At 41.1% G+C, this 19,249-nt stretch overlaps 1 protein-coding gene across 1 annotated transcript in view; it reads right to left on the reverse strand.

Annotated features, from left to right (window-relative positions):
• LOC126161033 (dynein beta chain, ciliary-like) overlaps positions 1 to 19,249 on the reverse strand; it is a 784,705-nt gene that overhangs the window by 710,181 nt on the left and 55,275 nt on the right. The window contains exons 6-7 of the mRNA XM_049916954.1: positions 13,331 to 13,483; positions 2,928 to 3,139 (exon numbers count right to left, since the gene is read on the reverse strand). Of these exons, the coding sequence (XP_049772911.1) occupies positions 2,928 to 3,139; positions 13,331 to 13,483 (365 nt within the window). The remainder of the gene's footprint in view (positions 1 to 2,927; positions 3,140 to 13,330; positions 13,484 to 19,249) is intronic.

Here is a 19,249-nt window from a genome sequence, read left to right on the forward strand (position 1 = left end):
TGATCTTAATTACCAAGCAAAACATCTGGCTTCCCTCTTTGAGTCCTTTGGTACAAAAATGAGAACATAATTTTTGAAACTCAGAAGATTTTACACAGTGACTGAAGAGTTTGTGTCTTGAACCAGCTGAAGTATTTGTGAGTTTCAGTGTGGTCTCTTTCTTCACATGAGTATGTCTGGTGGATTCACAACAACTTTTAGAAGCTAATCTGGAGGGTAAAATCTCACGTTTATTCAAACATGTGCTTATCTTGACTTACTTTTCATTTAATGAATAATATTTTCAGTAATCTGATGGGATTTCTAAAGGTAGCCCTTTGTCTCCAAAAGTAGCATATCTTTTTATGGAATACTTCGAAGAAAAAGCACTTCAGTCAGTGGTTTTGAAACCTAAATGTTTCTGGAGCAAAGTGGATCACGCATTTGTAGTATGGATAAATGGGGCAGCAACACTTCCTGCTTTTCTGGAACACCATAAATCCTTCCATCCAAGCATCTGCTTCAACATGGAAGTGAAGAAAATGGGGATCTCACATTCTTAGATGTCTTTGTCCGCAGAAAAGAAACCGGTTCATTGGGTCCCAATGTGTTTCATAAACCAGCTTACACTGACCTACATCTACTTGTACAGGCTATGAGCTATGAGTTGCTGTCATCCGTCTCAATGCAGTAGTGTATTATGGACTCTTGTTCATGCGGCTAGAGTTATCTCATATGCAGAGAGCTTATTAGCAGAGCTGTGTGTTTGTACAAAATGGATACTCCAACAAACAGATTCGAAATGCATTTCAACCTGCATACAATAAACCTCAAGAACAGTCAGAAAAAAATGGAGAACTCCACAAGGATGGTTTTTTGAGCCTGTGTTGATTGCATGTCCTTTAAAATCAGAGCAGGGTGTTAAAGCAACATCAAATAAAATATGCCTTCTGCCCTCCAGGGTGAGTGGAAATGATGCTAGGTCCTGTTAAAAACAATGTAGGTCCAAGGGAACAAAGGATATATAAAATCCTGTGCCAGTGTCAGAAATCATACATTGGTCAGATGTGTCACACTATTAGAGGTAGATCTGCTAAACACAGACATCACACCAGACTGGTTCAGCCAGAAAAGTCTGCTGTTGCTGAACACTGTCTTGAAATGAGACTAGCATGAACTATGAAGAGACAAAGATCCTTTCATCTGTCAACATACACTGGAACTCCATCATTAAAGAAGCAGTCACAATACGTATAAGTAACGACCTGATTAACAGAGACACAGGATTTCAACTTAGCAAGGCATGGGAACCAGCACTAGAGGTACTAATGCACTGTCAGCCACAGACAAATGAATCAAACAAGCCAACACAGACAGGGAATCAGAGTCCAGACACTTAAAGTGGGCACCTACAAACTGCCCATACATGTGCAGGGCCGCATCTTGGGCCCATGCTTTTCCCACATCACACATGTAAAAACCTGGTCCATTTCCCTAGCAGGGGGCATTGGATGTCACCAGCATCTATGATTTGTCTACAATGATGTTACAGTCCCACCCCTTGCCACCTACACTTTTCTAGAAAACACATATATTGGTGAGCCACTGCAGAAAAACATCAGTAAGCATCTGAAGACAACAAGCAGCTCTCTTGTTGAAACATTGTGCAGCTTTCACAACATTATTCAATGTGATGCCCCTAAATCACTGAAGCAAAAAACATCAGAATCTCTCCAATGTGATGGTTAACAAATAATTGACACTGAACACATTTGCCTTATACTTAACAAACCTTTTTTAGTATATCAAGCAGTGTTTCAGTTTTTTCACTCTCTGCCAACAATCTTTCCCTACAGAGTGTATAAGATTTGAGAAATTAGTTTGTCTAACACCTGCACCTTTGCAGGAGGTTCTTCTAATTATTAAGAATATGGAAAATTCCCTGTTATCTGGCTTTGATGGTTTACCTAGATATGTAATAAAACAGGTTGATGATTAAATAATGCAACCACTTTGTTACATAATCAACTGTTCCATGAGCAGGGGCCTTTTTCCTCAGCCACTCAAAACCTTCAATATATTTTCTTCACACAATAACCGGGACAAGCACGAGGTCAAAAATTATCAACTCATTTCTCTCCTCCCAAGTGACTCTACAATAATACAAAAAATTGTATATTCTCAAGTAATGTCCTTTGTTGAAAGAAATTTCCTACTAAAAGGACAGCAGTTTTGTTTTTGAAAAAATAAACACATCAATGAGGCTCTCTTTTCATTTACTGGCTGATAGTTCATGCACTTAATAAAAATTGCTATGCTTCTGAACTTTTTATTGTTTTAAAAAGGCATCAATCCAGTCAATCGCATTCTGCTCCTATGCAAAAACTAGATGCTTATGGTACAAAAGGAGTCTGTAATCAGTGGTTTTCAGTCATATCTATCAGAGGGCAGCAGGTTCAAATACCAACACAATATTTACCTCTTGAAAAGGTTAGCTTATTTAGAAATTAAACACATCAACAACAACAAAAATCTATTGCTCTGCAGTGGCATGCGCACAGTTTTGAAACTTCCTGGCAGATCAAGAATGTGTACCCACTACGGGCACCACTATTGACCTGCCCTCAAGTTTCACTTCTGCCCATATCTCTCTCAAACTTCCCAAACTTCAAAGAAGCTATGATGCATACCTCGCTGTACTAGCACTCCTGGATGAAAGGAGTTTTAATCTGCCAGGAAGTTTCAAAACATTTTCAACTTTTAAAATTTGATACTTAACTTCCAGTCTCCCCTATTACTATACAAATGGGACTCTGAATGTAAGATAAGTTTTAATTGTACTTGTGCTGTAAGGCTGAACAGTATTAAATGTAACAGGGCACAAATAATGTGATTAGCTTCAGGTATGTCCACAACTGTCTTAATCTATTTGAAAATACAAAACCTACCTCTTGAATAAGCAGATTACATATTTCCTTTATAAGTACAGTAATTTTTGAACTGTTGCAGTAATATCGGCTGTTTGCCCACACGAGGCACACTGTATGCATAAGTGGCCACAAGATAGGCTGACATTCACAAAAGATGGTATTTTCTAACTGATCAAAATATTTTTGCAGTGGCTTCAAGTAAATGACTATGTCACGTGCTTCTGCAACAGCTGGAAAAGAATATTGCTGTATAAAATACATTATGTTGAAAGTTTATCTTATGTATAAAATTTTGCATTTTGAATAAGTATGTTACTAATTTTATTTACCTAAGCTTGACCATTTTTTAAATATTTTGATATATAAATATTAAACATAATATTCTTCAAATACAAGATAGAACGTGAAAGATGTATAAAAGACATTCTGAAAAGTAGCATTATATAACAGGATGGTGTCTCCTTCAAGAACACAAAGGTTTCTGGGATGGACTTCTCACAGAATCTATAGCAATATCTGTCCAGACTACTCCTGCACATGTTCAGGCACATCAAAGGTGATAGCAAACAAATTATTAGTACTTATATGAATCTGAACAACAAACATTTATTAACATGTACATGTTGATGATGAGTAAGAACTTGTGACTTATGAACTGTAGCAAATTAACACTACGGACGATGAGCCTCTGACAAGCAAAGAATATCTCACTGTTATTCTCTTGGAGCTTCATTATAAAAAACAACTACTGAAGCTGAAAAATAAGCACCTCTGTTGACTGGAGCATGAACTCATTCTCAGCTACAAAACACAGTAGGCAACTAGTCCAGTAGCACGTACTGATGAATTCACTGGGTGGTGGAATTGTTTTGCCATATAAAAGCTCCGCTAATGATTAGTTGATTAGTCAAAGCCTGTTTTGCAAGTACTGCAAAGGTCAAGTATGATCTTAGGTAATGCCATTGTCCAGCTTGTGGTGTGACACATGAATGCAGCCTATACAGAATGCTACCCTAGTAAGACAATGCGATTGTTTGCCAGACGGCAACTGGTTGATGCAGGTCATGCTCGGGGCCTGAAGATAACACATTTTGGCGTCGAAACTGGTGGCATGTTCTGAATAAACAAAGTTGGATTACAATAAGGCTGTTGGTTTTAATCATCATTATTCAAGTACCTCATGTCCAGCTGCTGACCCACTGTCCTCAATGAATTATCAGAGGCTTGTCCTGCAATTAGATGCAACTGCCACTGCCATCTGAGTACGTGCAAGGTGAGGAACATTTGTGTGCCTGCTTCCTAAATTTCTGTCGATAACAACAGATTCCCAAATTTTCACTAACACATTATAGGTGACTGCTCTGTGCCATTTACAGCCCATGAGTTCCTTCGGGAATGAGCATGTGATTCTCTCCAGTAACATTCTCTATCCTTGCTATAACTGTGTTGAGCCAGCAGTTACTCATTTGGCTAGTGAGTGTGTCTGAGAGGCAATCATAATCTGCTCATCTGCTCATGTCACTGGCGACAAGGCACTGCTGCACAATGCCACTACGATACTGACTGATTGCTACTGCTGTACCTGGATTTCATGGCTTCAAAAAAAAAAGAGTGACACATGCAAACGCTTATGGAAAAGGATTATATACATTAAATATGATGTTAAAAAATAAAATATGACTATAAATAAGTTTATTTAAAAATTCTTGTTGGATTTTTTCTATACCATGTAATACAAATTCACTTCTGAATAAATTGTGAGTATAGTAATTGCTCTTTGCAATGTTTGAAACTATCACTTATGACAATATTATGAAAAGGACAGACTGCTACTCACCATGTAGCAGAGATCCTGAGTCGCAGGTAGGTACAACAAAAAGACTGGCAAACAAGTAAGCAAGCAGCCAAAAAGTCCTTCATCAGAATTAGACAACATACACACAAACATGACCAAAGTCTCTGGGTGCTGAAGCCGGATGTGTGTATGTTGTCTAATTCCAATCGAGACCTTTTATGGCTGAAAGCTTACTTGTTTGAAAGTCTTTTGTTGTGCTTATGTGGAACTCAGCATGTCTGTCTTATGGTGAATAGCAATCTATCCTTTTCATAATATTGTCATTATTCCATCCTGGATTTTCCATTGTTTGAAACAATCACTTATTTTTGAAATAGCTGTAGGTGTGTGTGTGTGTGTGTGTGTGTGTGTGTGTGGAAAGATGATGAGACTTACCAAACAAAAGTGCTGGCAGGTCGACAGACACACAGACAAACACAAACATACACACAAAATTCAAGCTTTCGCAACAAACGGTTGCTTCATCAGGAAAGAGGGAAGGAGAGGGAAAGACGAAAGGATCTACATCTACATCTACATTTATACTCCGCAAGCCACCCAAGGGTGTGTGGCGGAGGGCACTTTACGTGCCACTGTCATTACCTCCCTTTCCTGTTCCAGTCGCGTATGGTTCGCGGGAAGAATGACTGTCTGAAAGCCTCTGTGCGCGCTCTAATCTCTCTAATTTTACATTCGTGATCTCCTCGGGAGGTATAAGTAGGGGGAAGCAATATATTCGATACCTCATCCAGAAATGCACCCTCTCGAAACCTGGCGAGCAAGCTACACCGCGATGCAGAGCGCCTCTCTTGCAGAGTCTGTCACTGGAGTTTGTTAAACATCTCCGTAACACTATCACGGTTACCAAATAACCCTGTGACGAAACGCGCCGCTCTTCTTTGGATCTTCTCTATCTCTTCCGTCAACCCGATCTGGTACGGATCCCACACTGATGAGCAATACTCAAGTATAGGTCGAACGAGTGTTTTGTAAGCCACCTCCTTTGTTGATGGACTACATTTTCTAAGGACTCTCCCAATGAATCTCAACCTGGTACCCGCCTTACCAACAATTAATTTTATATGATCATTCCACTTCAAATCGTTCCGCACGCATACTCCCAGATATTTTACAGAAGTAACTGCTACCAGTGTTTGTTCCGCTATCATATAATCATACAATAAAGGATCCTTCTTTCTATGTATTCTCAATACAATACATTTGTCTATGTTAAGGGTCAGTTGCCACTCCCTGCACCAAGTGCCTATCCGCTGCAGATCTTCCTGCATTTCGCTACAATTTTCTAATGCTGCAACTTCTCTGTATACTACAGCTTACCTTAGGGGGAAAAAAGGACCCCCTAAGGTAAGTCTTTCCGCTCCCGGGATTGGAATGACTCCTTACCCTCTCCCTTAAAACCCATATCCTTTTGTCTTTCCTTCTCCTTCCCTCTTTCCTGACGAGGCAACCGTTGGTTGCGAAAGCTAGATTTTTGTGTGTATGTTTGTGTTTGTTAGTGTGTCTATCGACCTGCCAGCGCTTTTGTTTGGTAAGTCTCATCATCTTTCTTTTTAAATATATATATATATATATATATATATATAAAAAGAAAGATGATGAGACTTACCAAACAAAAGCGCTGGCAGGTCGATATCGACCTGCCAGCGCTTTTGTTTGGTAAGTCATATATATACAGGCAAAAAGTACAGTGAAAGCAATAACACCTGTCCAAATAAAATAAATAAAAGTTTTTTTTTTACTATTGCATACCACTTGTTTAAAGTATTCCAAATTAGTTAACATATCTTGTAAATCTTCACTGGATCACATGGTGCATTTTCAAGTTTTCCATTTTTCTAAAGTTGTTGTTAAAGATAGTTTTGTACCTGGAAAAGGTCTTCACATCACAGGAGCATATGCAGGTGGTGAGGTCACTGCAGGACAGTTTTAGTTCACTGTCTTCAAATGTGGTGGCATTCTCAGAAAGACTATCACTAATTTTGCACATTACAGAATATCCAGGATTGCACTGGAAAACACTTTGCACTTTATCGTTCACTTTCTCAGCCACATGAGCACGAGCTTGCCCAACTCACTCTGGATGTGTCACACAATATCCAGGGCATCACACAGTTCAGAACCAGCACCTTCCAGTCATATGAAGGCTTTTGATACCACTGAAAAGTTGGCATTGATGTATGCTGGGTTTCCAGATGAGGTTTCTGTAAAGACCTCTTTCAGAATTTTGATAGCATTTGATTCATAGCTATCAAGCTCACAAATTGGTGCAGTAATACTCAGCAGCACCAAACCAGGAACTCCATAATGTAAGAACAGGCTAAGGAGGAAGCAAAGTGATGGTGCTTGTTCTTTGAATTTCTGCACCTGTAGCAGAGCTTTCACATAGGTTTTCTTGCCACAGGAAATTAATTTGTCCACATCAAGGTAAATTGATTGCACCTCTTCTACAACTCTGTGTAATGCATATGCAAGGTAAATGACATACACCGTACTGGGGTAGAATATCTGAAGCCTTTGACTGCTTTAGCCATGTATCAAACACCATCTGTTACTAGCAGTAATACGTATGTTATTTCTGTTCACACCATCCAGTCACAGTAGCTTCATAGAATTGTAAAACAAAATGGCAATTGTCAAGCTGTTTACCCTGTTGAGAGTGTCACATGTTAGGAGGAACATTTCTCCAGGCTCGTCAAATTTAAGAAAACAACAACATCATTTGCAACATAACACACACCCACATTGTTAATTTCATCTATGGTCACACAGCTTTTGGTCAGCAGCATTAATTTATATTTTGTTGCACACCTCTATGCAGCACATGAATAAATAGTTCTTTCTCAATGTAGATTCATCTGGAACTGAATTTGTTGTGTGCTTCACCAAGAATTGTCTGAAGCATGGCTTCTTCATCTTCTAAAATGGCATGTTGCAAGATACTATCATCCCACATAAGTCCTTGAAGAAAGATTGCATGGTTGAAGCTGGACCTTTCTGTTCAAAATTAGTGTTTGTCTGCTGTCATTTTCGGCACTTCTCTTTACACAGCAGCTGTGATTGGCAGTATTACGGTGTTGTTGCATATGAAAGCACTTTCCTGCACTAAAATTAACTTCATATAGTCCACAAAATAATACTTCCCCAAACTATAGTCCTGATTAACAAAGCTCTGCAGCAATTGTTGTGCTTATTTGTGGCAATATCATCTGATAGATTGCCATGTGAGCAACATAGTCATGTTTTTATTCTTGTGTCCTTAAATACATGACAAATTCATGCTTTTTTGGGAAAAGTTGGCTAAAATACAGCACATTGTGGCAAATGTTGGCCAAAATATGAATTATTACTGAAAATGGTGTGAACATGACTTTACACACACAATAAAAATACATTTATCTGCACTACTTTATCTGGATTCATGCATAAATTGTTGTAAAATTCACCCTAAAGTTCAGGGAAAATATACAGGGTGTTTCAAAAATGACCGGTATATTTGAAACGGCAATAAAAACTAAATGAGCAGCGATAGAAATAAACCGTTTGTTGCAATATGCTTGGGACAACAGTACATTTTCAGGCAGACAAACTTTCGAAATTACAGTAGTTACAATTTTCAACAACAGATGGCGCTGCGGTCTGGGAAACTCTATAGTACGATATTTTCCACATATCCACCATGCGTAGCAATAATATGGCGTAGTCTCTGAATGAAATTACCCGAAACCTTTGACAACGTGTCTGGCGGAATGGCTTCACATGCAGATGAGATGTACTGCTTCACCTGTTCAATTGTTTCTGGATTCTGGCGGTACACCTGGTCTTTCACGTGTCCCCACAGAAAGAGTCACAGGGGTTCATGTCTGGCGAATAGGGAGGCCAATCCACGCCGCCTCCTGTATGTTTTGGATAGCCCAAAGCAATCACACGATCATCGAAATATTCATTCAGGAAATTAAAGACGTCGGCCGTGCGATGTGGCCGGGCACCATCTTGCATAAACCACGAGGTGTTCGCAGTGTCGTCTAAGGCAGTTTGTACCGCCACAAATTCACGAAGAATGTCCAGATAGCGTGATGCAGTAATCGTTTCGGATCTGAAAAATGGGACAATGATTCCTTTGGAAGAAATGGCGGCCCAGACCAGTACTTTTTGAGGATGCAGGGATGATGGGACTGCAACATGGGGCTTTTCGGTTCCCCATATGCGCCAGTTCTGTTTATTGACGAGGCCGTCCACGTAAAAATAAGCTTTGTCAGTAAAGCAAATGCTGCCCACATGCATATCGCCGTCATCAATCCTGTGCACTATATCGTTAGCGAATGTCTCTCGTGCAGCAATGGTAGCGGCGCTGAGGGGTTGCTGCGTTTGAATTTTGTACGGATAGAGGTGTAAACTCTGGCGCATGAGACGATACGTGGACGTTGGCGTCATTTGGACCGCAGCTGCAACACGGCGAACGGAAACCCGAAGCCGCTGTTGGATCACCTGCTGCACTAGCTGCGCGTTGCCCTCTGTGGTTGCCGTACGCGGTCGCCCTACCTTTCCAGCACGTTCATCCGTCACGTTCCCAGTCCGTTGAAATTTTTCAAACAGATCCTTTATTGTATTGCTTTTCGGTCCTCTGGTTACATTAAACCTCCGTTGAAAACTTCGTCTTGTTGCAACAACACTGTGTTCTAGGCGGTGGAATTCCAACACCAGAAAAATCCTCTGTTCTAAGGAATAAACCATGTTGTCTACAGCACACTTGCATGTTGTGAACAGCACACGCTTACAGCAGAAAGACGACGTACAGAATGGCGCACCCACAGACTGCGTTGTCTTCTATATCGTTCACATCACTTGCAGCGCCATCTGTTGTTGAAAATTGTAACTACTGTAATTTCGAAAGTTTGTCCACCTGAAAATGTACTGTTGTCCCAAGCATATTGCAACAAACGGTGTATTTCTATCGCTGCTCGTTTAGTTTTTATTGCCGTTTCAAATATACCGGTCATTTTTGAAACACCCTGTATGACTTGTCATTAAAATCCAGGTCCCAGTTATTGCACCTTGAATCCTGCCACCCAGATCTGCGATGGTGTCAAAGGACATTTATACTATCATAGCTTTAACCTGAGTCAGAAAACGGCTACTCAACAGTGTACAAAATTATGTGTCGAATATAGTCCTAAATCAACTTTACTACGCAGGTGCCTCAGGGATTGTGACGGCCTCCTGTGTCTGATACCTTCTTGCAGTAGCACTTTATGTGCACGCTAGTCTCATGATGCAGATACTCAGTGCATACCTGTGCAAACCAGATTGTTTCAGCACTCACGGAGTCTTGCATTTTAATAGTTTGAAAATTCTGCTGTCCATCATGATAGTTTGTATTTATTTTTCTAGTATCTGTAGGCTGATCACATCCAAGTCAGCAATGTCAGAACAGCTGTAATAATATTCATCCAAACTACTTCTGCATGTCTTCCGGTACAATGGCCATGACAGCACATAAATTACTGGCATTCATATAAATCAGAACAATAAACATATATTGACAAGTACATATTGAAGATAAGCAAGAACTTGTGATTTATAAACTGCAGCAAATTAATATTAAGCACGAAGTGTCTCTACTAAGCAAAGAAATTCTCGCTGTCTAATCCCATGGAGCATCACTAAGCAAAACAACCACTGACACTGAAAAAAGAACACATCTGGTGGCTGGCCTTTGAACTCACTGGCACCTACAGAACACAGTGGGTGACTGTTTTATTCGCTAGTCTATATAAAGAAACTACAGTCTGTATAAAGAAGACAACAAACTTTTTCACAATATATTATCAAGAATTGATATCTGTGCAAATTTCATGACTTTACAAGAGTGTATTAATACATATTTAATTTCACAATCTTTGGTTACTTCTATGAGCCAAAAGTGTCTACTAATTTTGACTGATCCACAAACGATTAGCAGGTCTGTACCAGTTCATATTCAAAGTCCTCTTTGTGGTAGATACCAGTAATAATTTCCATGAACATATACCATAAAGTATGCATTTACGACATTATTCTACCCTCGATTTTCCATTTTTTTAAAAATGTACATTTGAGTTTACTGAGACTCCTTCAATTCTACTATAACCACTCTTAGTTAAGGGCAGTAAGACTGGCGAGAAATGCTGCACACCATGCTCACTGATCACATAAATATGTTGCAGAATATCTGTGACAGAACATTGGACATACAGACAAATACAATGTCTGAAAACGAACTAGTTATAACTTTGAAACTCAAGTCACACTGTGAAATATTCACAGGTTAAACTGAAAACTGCAGCAACGTTGTTCTTCAGGAAACATACATGTATTTCTAAGAATGTACACATGATAACACAACTACTGGACACACACTCCTCGACAATTCTGTGTGCTAAAACTTATTTGCCTAGTCTGTGTGATTATTAAGCAATACACGAGCTGATACTTATCCTGCATGAAAGAGCACTTTTGTGTGAGAAAAATTTAAATAAAAATTAATATTTAGTAATTTTAACTTATGTTTCTAGATAGTTTCCAATAAAATTAAATATGCAGATGATCAGTCAGTGTTGGCTGAGTCAAATAAAGAGCTACAATTAATGAGAGTGAGAATTGTAAAAGCGAGAAAAGAGTATGGACTGAGAATAAAAATAGGAAACATCAAAGTGATGGAAATCAGAAAACATGAAAAATCATTTGGGTACTTGGGAAGTTTGGTGACAGGGAATAGAAGCTGCTTAGGGAAAATAAGATATTCTATATCTACAGATACAAGAGCTTTTGAAATAATGAAAGGTTTGTTGGTAGCAAAATGCTTTCTGACAGAGTTAAAAAAAGGGATTCACCATGTGTCTTATCTGAAGTGAAATATCATATGGAAGCAAATACTGACAATCAAAAAAGAAAGAGGAAAATTACCAGAATACTTTTGAAATGTGGTGAAAGTGCTAAAAGTGAAATGGATGGAATGACAAATGAAGAAGTACTTCGAAGAAGAAGAGAGCGAAGAGAACTAGTGTAAATGATATGTATGAAGAAAACATCCTGGCTGTGACATGCAATAAACTGCGAAGAAATTGCCTGCAGTGAAGAGTTAAGAGAGGAAAATACTGCTGGGAAGAGAGGAAGAAGAAGACTTGGTATACTAGATGGCACTAAGAAAAGGACAAAGTTACAGGCAGATTAAGGAAGAGGCACAGGGCAGAGGAGAGTGGAGTGTGCTCATTTACTATCTGTTGTAAGGTATACAGGGTGTACATAAAGTCCCAGAACACTTTCAATTATTTATTGCACAAGAACTAAACATTGTATAGATGTCATACATATTGCATTTTGAAGAGAAACTCTGAAAGATTTTTTTACAAACATTCGATATGCGAACCATGAGTGACCCGGCAGACATCAATACAGTAATTGAATTCTTGCCATACCTGTCCCAGTATGGCATTGTCGTGTATTCTCTCCCAGAGCTCTGCTACACCACGTGGTAGAGGCGATCTCTAATGTGTCCCCACAGAAAAAAGTCACAAGGAGTTAGATCTGGTGATCAGGAAGGCCATTTCTGAAACAGCTTGCTCCGCACCTGAACTCGCCATGTTTGCGACTAGCGCTGACTACCGGCACAGTAATAAAATGCGCTGTGGTGGTATACATGAAAAAAAAACTTTCAGAGTTTCTCTTCAAAATGACATATGTTTGATATCTGTACAATGTTGGTTCTTGTGCAATAAATAATTGAAAGAGTTCCTGGACGTTATGTGCACCCTGTAATATATACCAAAAAGAAGGATGTTCACTAAAATAATAATTAGGTACACTGCCACAAACACATCCAATCCTATTAAACATGATTCCTGCTGTTTTTAGGTTTCAGTTTTATTTTTATAAAAAGACAAAGGTCACTGCCTACCATAGCCCTCATTCAGGTGGGTCCCTCTCATTCTGGTGTCTGAATGACCAGCCCTTTCTTTTAATCTGTTCTTCCTCCCTCCACCCCCCCCCCCTCTCAGCCACACCACCCTTCCCCTAGGAAGAAACTATTATTTCCAAATGCTAGGCATTGTGCCCATTTTATACATGTGTACCAGTAGTTTTACTCATTTTGCCTCCTGGAAGTAAATAATGGCTACCTATTCTGTCTCATAACTTCTTAGTTTTCTCGAATGAATTTTCTACTGATACAATTAAAAGAGAAAATTGACATAAAAAAGTGATTCTTCAAAAGCCCTAAACTATGTAACCTTCCAAAAGAAACCACTTCATGTACAGTTGATAGCACAACTTCAACAGTTGCATCACGTGCCATCTGCAACACATTGTTCACAGGCACCTGCCACATATCAATCACAACTAAACCATTAATGATATACTGGATAAACTGAGAGTCACATATTTAGTTGTAGAATTTCAAACCCATTTTATTTCTAAATTTCAATTGTTGTATGTTCACTATTTACAGTACTGATCTTAGCTTCACTATGACAGTGACTTACAAAGCAAGACTTTAAAAATGTTAATTATCAGTCAAAAATTACAATATTACCTGCTACTACATTACGGAACATTGACTTGAAGCATGGGAAATATGCACTATCAGTCAGCTCTAGTATTGAAGCCATATCCACAACTCGAGGGTCACGCATCTGATGGTACAAATTTTCCATGTTCTTCAGACGGTTATTCCAAAACAAAATTTCTGCACACAAAAGAAAAAAAAACAGTGTCATATGTAGCTTTGAATGAAATTAAATAAGCTCTTATTACTAAGAAAGGATTTGTAGCAATCTTTAAATACTTTATCTGTAATGTACAACACAGTTGTGTTGTTCCATAATCGATTATGAAGAAAATCATGTCAGAAATGGCTCCTTCTGTGATAAACATTGGAAGTGACATAATATTTCATCTGATGTAAAAACAAAATGACTGTTAGTATAATTCAAGATACAGATAAATGTATTGCTCTCCAACACGGAAACAAGATGGCTGATGTAACATGATATAATAAATAAAATGGTTTACACTCCTGAAACAGAAAAACAATACATATGCAATGAGACTAGCGATGTACCAACTTGTGTGTAAAGTGTACCGCAACTGTTCATGAATACATGAATATAATGACTTACTACTGAAGGTACTCTACACTGTAATAGCAGTTGGTCATTAATAACTTGAATATTGCTTCATTAAATGTACACAACTTTTTCATTTCTTTTATATGGGCTGTAAGTTTGTAATACAATTTTATATCTTTAATGTTTGTTAGCTTTTGTGTAGTAGCCTTGTTTACTCTTTTTATATGGATATCACTGCACATTCTTATTTTATATGAATGCAGATTTGGGTTGTTTTTGAAATTTTCAATGCACCTTTTTATGTTAGTTACACTTTTTTGTATGTAGAGGCATGGTAAAGGTAGAATATTTAGCTGTCAAAATATATGCTTGGAGGGTTTTTGTTATAACTTCAAGTTGAACAAATATATTTCAAGGAAGACGCAATACATGAAAGTCAAGTAAACAGAGTAAGACGTGTGTACACTTCAACATTCAAATCATAACTGAGTCCAAGTCTAGCGGCCGCTAGCTGACTGGCCGCTTATGTGGCGCTGCTGCTGATTGGCTGGCAGACAGTGCCGCATGTAGAGGACGCACGTAACTGCGCGGCGGCACTTTGAAAGATCGGCGAGTCACAACACTTTACCCCCCTTTGAATTTTTTGCACAGGTCTTGATGGAGGTGGCCTGTAGATTGCTAACATCCATAGGTGTTGTTTGACTGGCCGTAAAGTCTCGAGGAGGAGGCTTCCCGTACGGACGGAAGTGTCCCTGATGATAACGGGTCGAGATGACAGGAGACATGGGGGTCGAATCTGCTGGGGCCCCGTGCACCATTCTGCCTGTTGCGGCAAGTCCTGTTATTATAACAGGAGACATGGGTGATGTGTCCGCATCCATAGGAGAAGGAGGCAAGTAGAGTTGTTCCGACAGATGATGGTCATCTGGTTCCTGCATGGGCACATCTCCTGGTGGCGTCAGTTCTTGTGCTGGCACTGATATGATGGTAAGAGCACTGTGTTGTGAGTAATGAGAGATTCCAGTATCCCGAGCGTCAGGTAGAGCTATAGGGGTTGTAGCGGCATCCGGAACAGCTGTTGCCAGCACATGAGGCCGAAGCTGGTCCGAATGACGCACTGCAACACCTGTGTCCGTCTGCATTTCATACAGGCGTTGGCCACGGTGTCGTAAGATGCGGCCAGGACTCCATTTTCGCCGCCTGCCATATCCCCGTACCCATACAAGGTTGTCGACGGTGAACCGGCCAAGCGAAGGCACCCGCGGCCGTGAAGTGGAAGGCCACAGAATATGAAGTAGCGTGCGGGGCTGTCGGCCATGTAAGAGCTCAGCCGGGCTGTGGTCGCCCATGGGGGTGAAACAGTAAGAAGCCAGAAATTGGAGAAGTGCATCATCAGCAGAAGAAGTCAGGCGTTTCCTCATCTGAGCCTTAAATGTGCGGACCAGTCGTTCAGCCTCACCGTTTGACTGTGGATGGAACGGAGGGGTCGTGACATGCATGACGCCGTGACGGGCTTAAAAATATGCAAAATCGGAAGAGGCAAATTGCGGACCATTATCAGTAACAAGAGTAGAGGGAAGGCCTTCCAAAGAGAAAATGCGAGGTAGAGTATTGGTGGTTGCCATGGTGGTAGGCAACATGCAACGGACAATGAAAGGAAAGTTAGAGTAGACGTCAATAACGAGAAGCCAATAAGTACCTAAAAAAGTCAGCATGAATATGCTCCCAGGGCTTCTCAGGCGAAGGCCATGGTGCTGAAGATGACTTCGGGGTGGCGGCCTGTGACGCACAAGGGCTGCATGCAGCGATCATGTATGCGATTTCAGAGTCAATGCCGGGCCAACACACACGACAGCATGCCAGAGATTTTGTGCAAGAGACACCCCAGTGCCCTTGGTGAAGGAGGCGCAAGACCGAAGCACGCAAAGATGCAGGTACCACAACACACGGCGAAGCATTTTCGGTGGAAAGAAGGATAACACCATCCCTAGCCGTGAGGCAGTAACGCAAAGCGTAGTAGTTCCGCAACGGATCAGAAGTCTTAGCGGATGGACGATCAGGCCAACCCTTCTGAATACAGCGTAAAACCCGGGAGAGGGTAGGGTCAGAACCCGTAGCAGCCGCCAGCCGGTCCCCGGTAATGGGGAACCCGTCCACAACCCGCTGCTCGGTAACATCCAGGTAGAAACACAAACGTTTGTCCCTATCGAATGCCAGATCAGGACCCATGGGAAGGCGAGACAGTGCATCAGCATTCGCATGTTGAGCCGTCAGCCAGAAATGAATCTCATAATTGAAACGAGACAAGTCAAGAGGCCAACACTGGACGTGGTGTGCAGCCTTGTCAGGAAGTGACGATGGTTGAAACAAGGAAACAAGTGGTTTGTGATCCGTAACAAGATGAAATTTGGATCCATAGAGAAAAACACCAAACTTATGAAGAGCGTAAATAATGGCCAAAGCTTCTTTTTCAATTTGAGAATACTTTTGTTGGGCATCCGTAAGCGTTTTGGAGGCATAAGCAATGGGTTGTTCAGAACCTTCAGAAAAACGGTGCGCAAGGGCTGCACCGACCCCGTATTGAGAGGCATCCATGGCAAGAACAAGAAGTTGGCCAGGTCGGTAAGTAGCCAGGCACGGGGCCTGTTTCAGCATAGTATCAATTTCTGGAAAGCCGCATCGCATGACGCGGACCAGTGAAAAGGCACGTTTTTATGCAACAGGCGATGCAACGGCTGAGCCATCGAATCAGCAGATGGTAAAGATTTGTGATAGTAAGCTATTTTCCCCAAGAAGGCCTGCAGTTCCTTAACAGATGTAGGGCGAGGAAGGGCATTGATCGCAGCGACAGTTTGCTGAAGCGGACGAATACCATCCCGAGAGAGTCGAAACCCCAAGTACATGATAGATGCCTGAAACAATTTTGATTTCTGAAGATTACACTTAAGACCGGCAGTCTGTAAGACATGAAAAAGTGTGCGGAGATTTTGAAGATGTTCGTCAGTGGTGGAGCCAGTGACAACAATGTCGTCCTGGTAATTTATACACCCAGGGACAGTGAGCAATAATTGTTCCAAGAATCGCTGAAAGAGAGCAGGGGCACTGGCAACTCCGAATGGCAATCGTTGGTATTGACAGAGGCCGAAAGGCATGTTAAGGACCAGAAACTGCCAGGAAGCAGCGTCGAGAGGAAGTTGATGATAAGCTACTGACAGGTCAAGTTTAGAAAAATACTGGCCTCAAGCAAGTTTAGTGAACAATTCTTCAGGTCGAGGCATAAGGTAGGTGTCGACGAGGCATTTAGCATTTACAGTGGCTTTGAAATCGCCACAGAGACGAATATCACCATTTGGCTTAGCAACGACAACAACAGGAGAGGACCACTCACAGGAAGTGACAGGAAGCAAGACCCATGAAGCAGTGAGACGATCCAGCTCCCGTTTGACCTGATCACGAAGGGCCACAGGAATGGGCCGAGCCCGAAAAAACTTAGGCCAGGCAGTGGGTTTGAGTATGATAAGAGCTTCAAAGTCGTTTGCACGGCCTAACCCAGGAGAAAAAAGGAACAAAAATGTCATCGACAAGGAATCCAATTGAGCATAAGGAATAGCATCAGAGACAATATTGACAGAGTCATCTATGGAGAACCCAAAAGCGGAAAAGGCATCGAAACCAAAAAGATTCTCCGCGTTACTATGGTCGACCACAAATATGTGAACAGTGCGAACGACAGATTTGTAAGATACCTCAGCATCAAATTGTCCCAAGAGAGAAATCTGTTTATTGTTAAGTCCGTAATTGCCTAGTGACAGGATTGGAGAACCCAACTGAAGATATGTCTGAGAATTGATGATAGTGGCAGTAGAACCAGTATCCACATGCATGCGAACATCTCGACCAAGTATTTGGACAGTGAGGAATAACTTCCCCGAAAGGGAAGAAGTACAATTGACAGACAACACAGAATCAGAATCAGCGTCATGTTCATGAACATCATGTATGCAGTCGGATTTGCAAACAGATGACACATGACCCTTTTTTTGCATTTGTGACACACGGCCCAACGTTGTGGACAAACCTCTCGTGAATGTTTCGTAAAACACGGCGGTCATGAAGGAAGTTGCCGTGGGTTTTGCTGCAGTTTCTTAGAGGTTTGTTGAGGTTGGGCCGAGGCAGCGCTTGGGAGTCTACTGCGGCCACGTCGGCCGGCGCGGACATGCCACACGCTTCGTCAACATCGCACAGAGGTTGTATTTCCCCGACGTCACCCCATGCCTCTATTTGCGCTCCAGCGGTGCGAGAAATTTCAAAAGACTGAGCGATGGATAGGACTTCATCTAGAGTCAGATTTGCCAACTGAAGGGCACGTTGCCTAACTTCTTTGTCGGGCGCCGATTGGATAATAGCATCCTGTACCATGGAATCGGCGTAGGATTCTTTGTGAACTTCTGTAACAAATTGACACTTTCTACTGAGGCCGTGAAGTTCAGCAACCCAAGCGCGATAGGATTGATTCGGTTGTTTTTGACAACGATAAAAGGCAACACATGCGTTTGCTTTTGAAAATAGACAGACAGAAGTGATAGACAGAAAGAAGTGAGCACATTTCAGCAAAGGACAAAGACGCAGGATCTATCAAAGGAGCCAATTGCAACAACAACCAATACATTTGAGGTGAAATCCATGAAAGGAACAGAGACTTACATGTTTGTTCGTCCACGACATGAAATGCCAAGAAGTGCTGTCAAAGAGGTTTTTCGTAATCACACCAGTCTTCCACCGTCTCGTCGTAAGGAGGAAAAGTAGGTAGAGACGATGATGAGAGACGACCCACATTTGATGCCGCGATGAAATCATGAATCGCATTTGTGAGAATCGTTTGCTGTTCTATGAGACCTTGCAATAGTTACTCTAAAGTAGCCATGGAAACATGTGGGTCAACGTTGGAAAAGAAAAATCCCATCCTCGTCGCCAATTGTTATAACTTTAAGTTGAACAAATTATATTTCAAGGAAGACGCAATACATGAAAGTCACAGATCAAGTAAACAGAGTAAGACGTGTGTACACTTTAACAGTCAAATCATAACTGAGTCCAAGTCTAGCTGCCGCTGGCTGGCTGGCCGCTTACATGGCGCTGCTGCTGCATGGCTGGCAGACAGCGCCGCATGTAGAGGACACGTGTAACTGCGCGGCGGCACTTTGAAAGATCGGCGAGTCACAATAGTTTTAGCCTGGAACTGTTTGTAATTATTCTAACAGCTCATTTTTGTAGTGCGAATATGGTTCTTGTAGTGTGAAGATGGTTTTTGGATTTTTCATATTATGACCCCAGAAGGTGACGCCATAGGTAATAGCAGTGTGAATGTAAGCGAAGTAGACTGT

This window comes from Schistocerca cancellata, chromosome 2 (assembly GCF_023864275.1).
Source record: "Schistocerca cancellata isolate TAMUIC-IGC-003103 chromosome 2, iqSchCanc2.1, whole genome shotgun sequence".
Taxonomy (NCBI): Eukaryota; Metazoa; Arthropoda; class Insecta; order Orthoptera; family Acrididae; genus Schistocerca; species Schistocerca cancellata.